The sequence below is a fragment of the Plasmodium inui genome (genome assembly GCF_000524495.1).
Source record: "Plasmodium inui San Antonio 1 unplaced genomic scaffold supercont1.8, whole genome shotgun sequence".
Classification (NCBI taxonomy): domain Eukaryota; phylum Apicomplexa; class Aconoidasida; order Haemosporida; family Plasmodiidae; genus Plasmodium; species Plasmodium inui.
The window spans coordinates 121,304-130,110 of NW_008481842.1; the positions used below are offsets into that span (position 1 = coordinate 121,304).

At 46.5% G+C, this 8,807-nt stretch overlaps 3 protein-coding genes across 3 annotated transcripts in view; all 3 read left to right on the forward strand.

The window, feature by feature from the left end:
* C922_02294 (A/G-specific adenine glycosylase) overlaps positions 1–424 on the forward strand; it is a gene marked incomplete at both ends in the record, with an annotated part of 2,204 nt that extends 1,780 nt beyond the window's left edge. The window contains 2 exons of the mRNA XM_008817893.1: positions 157–210; positions 329–424. Of these exons, the coding sequence (XP_008816115.1) occupies positions 157–210; positions 329–424 (150 nt within the window). The remainder of the gene's footprint in view (positions 1–156; positions 211–328) is intronic.
* Positions 425–1,448: 1,024 nt separating this feature from the next.
* C922_02295 (hypothetical protein) lies at positions 1,449–4,691 on the forward strand (the record flags this gene model as incomplete). Its single annotated transcript, XM_008817894.1, has 1 exon — positions 1,449–4,691. One exon carries the CDS (start codon positions 1,449–1,451, stop codon positions 4,689–4,691), a length of 3,243 nt encoding a protein of 1,080 aa, XP_008816116.1.
* Positions 4,692–6,285: 1,594 nt separating this feature from the next.
* On the forward strand, positions 6,286–7,236 carry C922_02296 (hypothetical protein; the record flags this gene model as incomplete). The annotated part of the gene is made up of 1 exon (XM_008817895.1): positions 6,286–7,236. The coding sequence occupies one exon, from the start codon at positions 6,286–6,288 to the stop codon at positions 7,234–7,236; it is 951 nt and encodes a 316-aa protein (XP_008816117.1).
* Between the last annotated feature and the right edge of the window lie 1,571 nt (positions 7,237–8,807).

The window sequence follows — 8,807 nt, forward strand, 5'->3', positions numbered from 1 at the left end:
TTTTCTCACCTCATATTGGACGTGTACATTTACGTATGTTCTGTCCTGAACGTGGTAGGGAAAAAAAAGCTTGTGCGCAGTTTCTTTTTCACTTTTGCATTGTCCTTTTTTTTTGTTCTCCCTACAATGTATGCATATATGCTCCCTTTTTTATAGGAAAATGTTACAGATAGGAAAGAAGAGATCTGGATAAAGTTTAAAGACCTGGAGGTATTGTTTGATATGTGTGTCGCCCATTTGTCCACTTAACGCTGTACTTTTTTTTTCTTTTTCTTTTTTTGCCACCCCTGTGATTACACGTTTGAAATGTTTCCCCCCCCACATACAGAGCTTCACGCACAACAGCCTTTGTCAAAACATAATAGACCACTACAAAAGAAGCGTGTTTGCGTCTAGGACTTCTCTCTTAGAATTTTCCTCGTAGAGACAGGGGTATGGGAGAGGTACCCGTTGCGTATTTTTTCATTTCCATGGAGTGCTACGGGGGAGGGCGGTAAAATTGTCCCCACATCGTATGCACGGGAAGATGATCCGTCGAGCGCTTATTTGTGAATCGCGGCGCTACGATGTTTCTCCGTCCATCTGCCGCGCACAATTTGGTTTAAGGGCGCTTCATTGGACTGCACTTTTTTCCTACAGAATTACGCGTAACTTGATTTTGCTTATGTTGTCTGCAAGTGTGTACCGCGCCCGTGTGGGGAAGTAGCCCTCGTACTGATTTTTGCGAGAGGGGAAAAAAGCGGGGCGTCGCCTCGTTCAGCTACTTCGCCGCTCTGTTGCTCGGTTACTTGGCCGTTTTGTTACTTCACTTTCCCAGTGCGTCATTTTCGCTGAGTTGTCTATTTTCACATCACCACTTTGTTATCCCACTTTTGGAGGGCCAACGTGGGAAACTGAAAAGGGCCCCCACGGAAAGGAAAGCAGTTTTTTCTCTCTCTCTCCTCTTTTTTTCCCTTTTTTTTTTCTCACTTGTGCCTGTCAAAAGAGAAAATTATCTCTCCATGCATGACCGACCCTAGACTGGTCTCTTCCTGGCATACCTTTATATGCGTAAATAAGTGCATGTGCCAATTTCAGTGAATTTTTTTTTCCCCATTAAACATGTGCTCGTCACCATTGAAGAAAAGGAGAAATGTTTCTTATAGACCGGTTGCAGAGGCGTTTCAGTGTGTCTTTACTCCCCCGCTGAATACGCCCATCCATTTGTCACGACTATTCAGCTTTATGCGGTAGGACGGAAGCGCAGAAGGTATAGGCCCGTCCTAAACGGACTAAATGTTGTGGGGGATAGACATAGCCCCTTGGCAGGATAAACCACTCAGCTGTTTTGCCCTCTTCCATTGTTCTTCTTCGCATGTGGAGAGGTGAGACGTCCACTTTAACCGATTTACACTTTAACCGATTTACACTGGAAGAAGTGACTAACATAGGGGATCAGAAAAGAAGGCATGGGAAACGAATGCAGTTGCGGAGAAGTGAACAGCGCGAAAGCGCGAATGTTTAACGGAGAAGGGAACAGAAAGCTGCAACACGTACACCTGTGCTGGGATGAAGATGTGGAGAAAAATCTCCTAAGCGAGAATGAAGAGACGGAGGATGACAACTATTTCTATCGTTTGTGGGGAAAGAAAAATATGAACAAGTCAGGTGAAAAAGGAAAAAACAAAAACGAGGAAGATATCGATAAATGGAACATTTTTGGAGAACAACTTGAAGGAGACTACATGATTAACGTGAAAAAGATACTTATGTATGTTAGGGAGTACGAGGAAGATTTTTTCCTTTTCTTTAAAAAGAGAAATGCCACAAGTTTGATCTTACTAAAATATATAGTGCTAAATTACCGACAGTACATGCTGTGCATTGGGGATACAGGGGTGGTGTACATCGGGGAAGTCAGTCCAAATAATGAGAAACACGGCTTAGGAGTGATCATTACACCTGACCAGTGCATGTACATTGGAGAGTTTGAGAAGGATCAAATTACAGGGTTCGGTTTGTACGTCCACTTTTCTCGAAGTATATATGTGGGATACTGGAAGGGAGGAAAGACAAATCACTACGGCATGTTTACGCATACCGATGGTACCTTCTACAAAGGATTCTGGTCAAATGATAAGCAGAATGAAAAGGGAATTGAGCATGTTCATGAGAATTATGTCTTTTTAGGGAATTACAGAAAAGGAGAAAAAAATGGCTTTGGAGCTTTTATTCTGAAAAATGAGTCTATGTATATTGGGCATATAGAAAATAACTGTTTCTCCAAAAAGGGCATTTACTTTTTTAATAGGAAGAAAATGTATATAACGAATTGGGAGAAGAACTGCATAGGGGGTGCTTGCGAAATCGTGTGGTCAGACAGGAGGCAGTTCTATGGCTACCACTGTGCGAATAATAGGAAGGAGGGCATAGGCATATATAAGTGGAATGATGGGAGAATCTATTTTGGAAATTGGCTTAACAATAAGCAACACGGTTATGGAATCTTCATTGTGATCAAGAACATTAGGGAATATGAACGGAGAGAAAAGGCCCCTTTTTTCCTCTTTTTCGAGCAGACAAAGAAGGTGAAGGAGTACTTCTTTTTAACTCTCTTAAAGGAGTCCTTTTTTGAGAAGGGCCGGGTGAGAGGCGAGCTGGAGTTGGCCATCTGGGGAGGAGCGGCACAACCCTACGCGGTACGCGGCAAGGTAGGTGGTGTCGCTTCACAGGAGGGCCCCCTAAACGGGGTGACACCCCAGTGTAACAACCTCCACGCGTACCTCTTCCTAAACACGCTACTCCGCATGAGGTATTACCAGACCTGCCGCTCCTACTTCGACCACTTGGAGAAGAAAAAGTGCAACAGCTTCAAATTTAACTGTACCTTCTATGAAAGGGTAAAGGAGCACATTTGTTCCGTGACGAATAGCCACTTGAATGGCCATTTGAATCGGCGCGCGGGGCGGAAGCGATGGGGGGGCAGCGACTCGCCTGTGTGGAGCGTCCTCCAGGGGGAGGCAGGCAATACCAGTGAAGAGGCGGGCAATACGAGTGAAGAGGCGGGCAATACGAGTGAAGAGGCGGGGAATACGAGTGAAGAGGCGGGCAATACGAGTGAAAAGGCGAGCAATACGAGTGAACAGACCGACCACACCGATGAATCGGAAGAGAGAAATCGAAGCAATGGTAAAGAGTCCCACCAGGGGTACCACCCCTTTCGAGAGAATGCCCCCCAGCAGAAGAATCACACAGAGGATAATAATCACACCCCCTTCGAAGAAATAGAACGTCTGAAAGATTACCTAAGATGCCTTAACCTGAGCCATATCAGCGAAAGAGACATCACCCCCCACAGCCCCCTGTTCGAACTGGCATCTAGAAACCTTCTCCTTAAATTGGGGAGGTGGGAAAATGGGATGCTGCAGGAATGGATTCACTCCAGCGATGGGTTGCGTACACCAGGCGGAAGTGTCGCGAGGCAGGCAGGATCACCAAATGGGAAAAAGGAAAGAAAAAAGAAAAAAAAACCCACGCAGGAATTGCTCCCCAGGCAGTATAATCGCTCTGTGATCGATAAATTCCTGGACCGCATGTCTTCCTCTGAGGGGGGCAGCAGTGATAGTAGTGAGGAGGACATCCACAAGAACCGCCATACGAGCGGCGATATGAGCGGCCATATAAGCAGCCAAAGAAACTGCCAACCGCACCACAACGATGGGGGGCAGCCCCCCTTCGGCGATGCTCGCAAAGGGAAGAACCCCTCAGTAGTCCCCAGGAAAGGCCTTCCACGGGGAACCTCCCCCATTTTGCGGGGCCACAAATTGCATGGCGAACAGGAAGGAACCAGCAACGGTAGCGGTTCAGGCGACACGAGTGGGAGAAGTTCCTTCGAGGCAACATCTTCCACGTCCCATTTGAGAGATGGTCACCAGGCAACCATCCCTCTCGTAAAGGGACAAATAAATGTGCAGAGTAGTTCTACCGATATGAATAGCATAAGGAAGGCAGTATATCCAGGGGGAGTCCCAACGGAAAGCATCCTCCACAAGGAGAGTTCCATTACATATGAAATCACCAAAGAGAGTGATAAAGTGACGACCCAAGACAGAAAAGTAAATCGAATGAACAGAGGGATCAATCAGAAGGGGGAAGATGACCAAGGAGACGTCGATAGTATTCACGAAAATGATGTGCGACATGCGATGCAGGGGGAGAAGGGGTCCCGTCTGGGGCAGGAAAGTGACTCTATGGGAGGGAAGAAACGCGAGCAACGGAACGGAAGCAGCAGCAGAAATGGGTCACGTGGGGTCAACATAAATGATTCACATGGGGTGAGCAAAAAGGATCCACTTGGAGAGAGCAGTAAGGATCCACGTGGAGACAGCAGTAAGGATCCACGCCGAGTCACTAAATTCCGCCCCCATTTTCCGAGCCTTCCAGAGAAAGACGAGGGAGACATCCCTTCCAGTGTTACCACCTCTCACAACTACGATTTGCCAAAGAAGGGATTCTCCCTAATATGGAGTCTGAAGAGAATGAAGAATTCCCATTTATCCGCCAATGAGAACATAACATTTGAGGCACCGCAGCCGTATGACTATGGAGAAGACAGCGAATCAGGGACACGCCATAAAAAGAAGAAGTCCTTTTTTGGCAGGTTCCTGCAGGGGGGCCGCCGTACGAGGGGGGAAGCAAAACGGGAGGAGTAACGGTTTGAAGCGACCGTACGAAGCCTGCCAATCTTCCATTACGACCTAGCGGAAGCATCACTCTGGCCGATTCCCATAGGGACGCTACCGGGAGAGGGGAAAATCACGACAGAAGCACGCTCGTCCATTTTGTCCATGACAATCAACGAAGGAAGAAATGGGAAAAGCGGGGGAAGACACACGAAAGAGAGAGGGAAAAAATGGCTACCATATGGGGAACAAAAGGATTCCCCTCTCGGTCTTCCCTACAACCATGTTCAAATTTGTTAACATCTTATGTTTGTTCCTTTGATGATCTTTTGCTGTCCTGTTCTTTTTTTGGCGTCCAAACTTTCTTTGAAGAAAGAGGTCCCTTTGTCCAACTTGATCTCATCGTTTCTGCGCTTTGCGTAGAGACAAAACTGAAGATTGTTTTTTTTTTTTTCCAAATCCGCAGTGGAAAGATGGCTCCTCTTTGTCAATTTTCCCGTTTAACATCCTTCCCCCTTAGGAGAAAAGGTGGGAGTGCCTCTTTTGAATTGAAATGGTGCAGCGTGGGAAGGGGTAAAAGGAAAAAGGAAAAAAAAAAAAAAAAAAAAAAACGGGTTAGCTTCGACTGGTTGGTTTAGGGCACTTCCGCCGTACACTTGGGCAGTGCACAGATGACGTGTTCACTTGTTCATTTGTCCCTCTTAATCAAAACGTCGTTCATTCAAAGGGACAGAAAAAAATAAAAAATCATTAAAGCGGCAGGCATAACAGCGGAGTAGCGCACGTGCAGAATTAACCTCGCCGATAAAAAATGTGCAGCACATTCTGATAGGGCTGCAGCGGGGGCGAGCAGGAGTAGCGTGCTGCGATGTGGGATGTACCATGTGCGATGCGTGATATACGACGTGCGATGTACGATGTGCGATTTGCGATGTACGATGTGCAAATTGTGATACAACTTGGCACATCGGAGAGACCACGCACAACTATGCGGTGCGACCAGCGTCCATCCATCTATGGATAGGAATTTACCCCAAGCGAGACGCATTAATGAGGGGGAAAAGAAGCGGCTAGGAAGTTTGATGCTTCTCTTTTTAAATTTTTCAGAAAGCGCTTTCGCCTGAACGGGTCAGGTGAATTTTGGGCAGCGTTACGGAAAAAAAAAAAAAAAAGAAATTATATATATAGTGCAACATGTGAGGGATCCATTTGCACTTTTTTGAAGGGGAAAAACAGGACTGCCTGGGAAGCTCCTTTGCGAAAAGGGGGCATTATTATTTTCCCTTTTCTTATGTTTCACAGCATCACATTTCTCATTCTGCCCTCTATAGGGACAAATGAAAGGCGCTGTTGCAAAAAAGGGTTGCCTCATTTCTGGAGGGCACCTTTTGGCTAGCACCTCATCATTTTTTTAACGCCTACATCGTTATTTTGCAACATGTGATTGATCAGGGTAGTACAATAGGTAGGGAAGCTGAAGGGGGATTTTTTACCAAGGCGAGAAAACGTCAAAAAAGGAAACCACCCCGAGTCACCATCTGGAGTAACCACTCCGATCTATCCTCCTCAGTGGCGCCGCCCGACCGCAGGATGCATTTTACTCACATATGGTCCCCTCTCCCAAATGGACAGCAAAGACGCACTCCTGCAAAGCGAGGCTTTTTCCCTGGAGGAAATCTTCGAGTGCGACATAACGAACGAGGAAAACAAATCCATAGTCGACTATTTGAGACAAATGCAAAATGAGAGGGACCAACTTCCAAGTACAGTCAGCGTGAGGAGCATAAAAGGGGCAGAACAGCAAAGTGGAAACAATGACGGGAAATACAGTTCAAAGCATCAAATATTTGTACTACTAGACAAATACAAGGAGACTAATTTGACGAAGTATGACGGTTCCAGTTGGAAGGAGGAAGTTGTGCATCATGTGAGAAGTGTGAGGAAATATATCCACAGAAAATACAACAGGAGAATAATCGATGGGTTGAAGTACCATAGTGCTAAGTGTGCTGTATTGTCGAAACTTAAAAGAAGAGAAAACTTGATTTCAATCTTTTCCTCATCGCCGCTGTGCATTCATCTGTATCTCTATGGTATTAACTACAAACAGGTGGTTCACTACCTGCATGTGATAGCTAGCCATTTGGTTGATCGGCAGGAGGGGCACTCGTGGATGATGTACGTCTGGATTATTTATTTGCTCATTCTGCTCGACTCGCTGCAGGCCCTGGACTCGAGCGTCTCCTCGGATTTGCAGGCGATCAAGCGGGCTTGCGCGGAGAGGGGGCAAAAGCACAGCGATGTGGAGAAGCAAAACGATGTAGAGAGGAACCGCGATGTGGAGAAGAACAGCGATGTAGAGAGGAACCGCAATGTGGAGAAGAACAGCGATGTAGAGAGGAACCGCGATGTGGGGAAGCACAACGCCGCGCACCCAAGCGAGCTAACCTTCCTGACCCATTTTTATTGCAACTCACCAAGTGGAGTAAGCAGCACGGCGTATTCGTCCCACTGTCCCCAATCCATTTATTACGTAATTTACTACCTCATCACGGACATATTTAATCAGAAATGAGGCAGCTGTGGGGTAGCGACATCGGGAGGTGATTCCTGTCCGCATGACGCGTGCGTGTTAAGTTGCAAGTATGGGTTAACTCCGAAGCATATGCAACGTTAGGAAGCCCTTTAGTGCGCCCACCGACTGAGCACGTTTGATTCGGAAGAAAAAGTTTATCCCTGTTTGGTTCAATTCGTCTGCACACTGCGCCGTCCAACGGATGAATCCCCAGTGGATCGCCCTTTCGGAGAGTAAACCGTTGCGCATTTGATTGCCCCATAACATTATGGCGTTATGTTGTTATGGATTTATCGCCACGTGGCCGTCTATGTCTTTAGCTCCATTTCGTTTTTTTGTTCTGGGGGGAATGACAGCCGTGGCCACCCCGCTTTCAATTTGACACACGTGAGCTGTTCTCTTGTTGCTTATCGTTAGGGGGTTCTCATTTTTGTGTGATTTGTTTGGAGTACTGGATGGATGGGTTGTTGTCATCCTCCTCCTTGCTTACACGCCTGTATTCCGCGTGCATTTCTCGTGCATTTTTTTTTTTACCCGTTGAACAATTTAATCAACACATCGGGTGTGCATTTCTGTGCTGCCTTTTTCACTAGACGTGTGAATGACTTAGTGGGGACGCATCAGTCTTTCTATTTTGGTGACCCATATGAAGGGTATCACCAGAGAGGGGAGGACACTCCTACACGTCTGATAAAGGCACAAAGTTGTTGACCCCTCGTTACGTCGGTAACGTCGTTAATGTGACTTTCGCATTGAAATATGCATTTAAGTGGAGCTGCCACAGGGGGTCCATCATAAATGTGGGAACACAAATCCATGCGGAATGACTTTTCACACTGGTCTGCTCGCCGGCATGTTAACCGATCAAACGGGGGGATCAACTGAGGAGTTGGAAAGAGGAAAAAAAAAAGTGAGATCACTCCTGCGCAGTAATGGCTTCGTTCCCCCTCAGGTGAAAGTTCGTTTGTAACGTTTATCGAGGAAACACAGGATTGGCCGTTAAGATAGGGAGCGAAGGAAAAAAAAAATGGAAGAATAGAGAAGTGGAGAAAATGCAAAATATGTTCACCTTTCTTCCTTTCCTTCTTCCCTTCTTTCTTTCCTTCCTTTTTTCCTTTTTTTTTTCTTTTTTTTTTTGCAGCCCTCACTGTCTTACCCAAATGCGACACTGTCAATGTGCAAAGTGGTTCCTCCCTTTGTGGGAAATTTTCCAGTTTGTTAATTTTTTCCTTCTCGTGGGGGGACCTCCACACGAAGGACGTTCATGACGTCTTTCTTCCCGTGTGTGCAAAAAATGGGGTGCTTTTTTTTCGGGGGGAAGTTACACGAAGAAGGTATATATACCTCTACACACCTGTACATTTGTAGAGCGCGCGAACCATGATTGGCGCAGGTGGAGTGTTCAATTAAGTACCCTTCTGCGAGTGTGCTCTGCCCGGTGATATGATGAAGCGATGAAACGGTTAATCCGCAAAGGACACTACACTGCCGCGCGGAAAAGGACACACGCCCCTATCGAGTACCCACAATCGGGGAAGCACTTTGGGCCTTAGCACACTGCGGGGTAAATA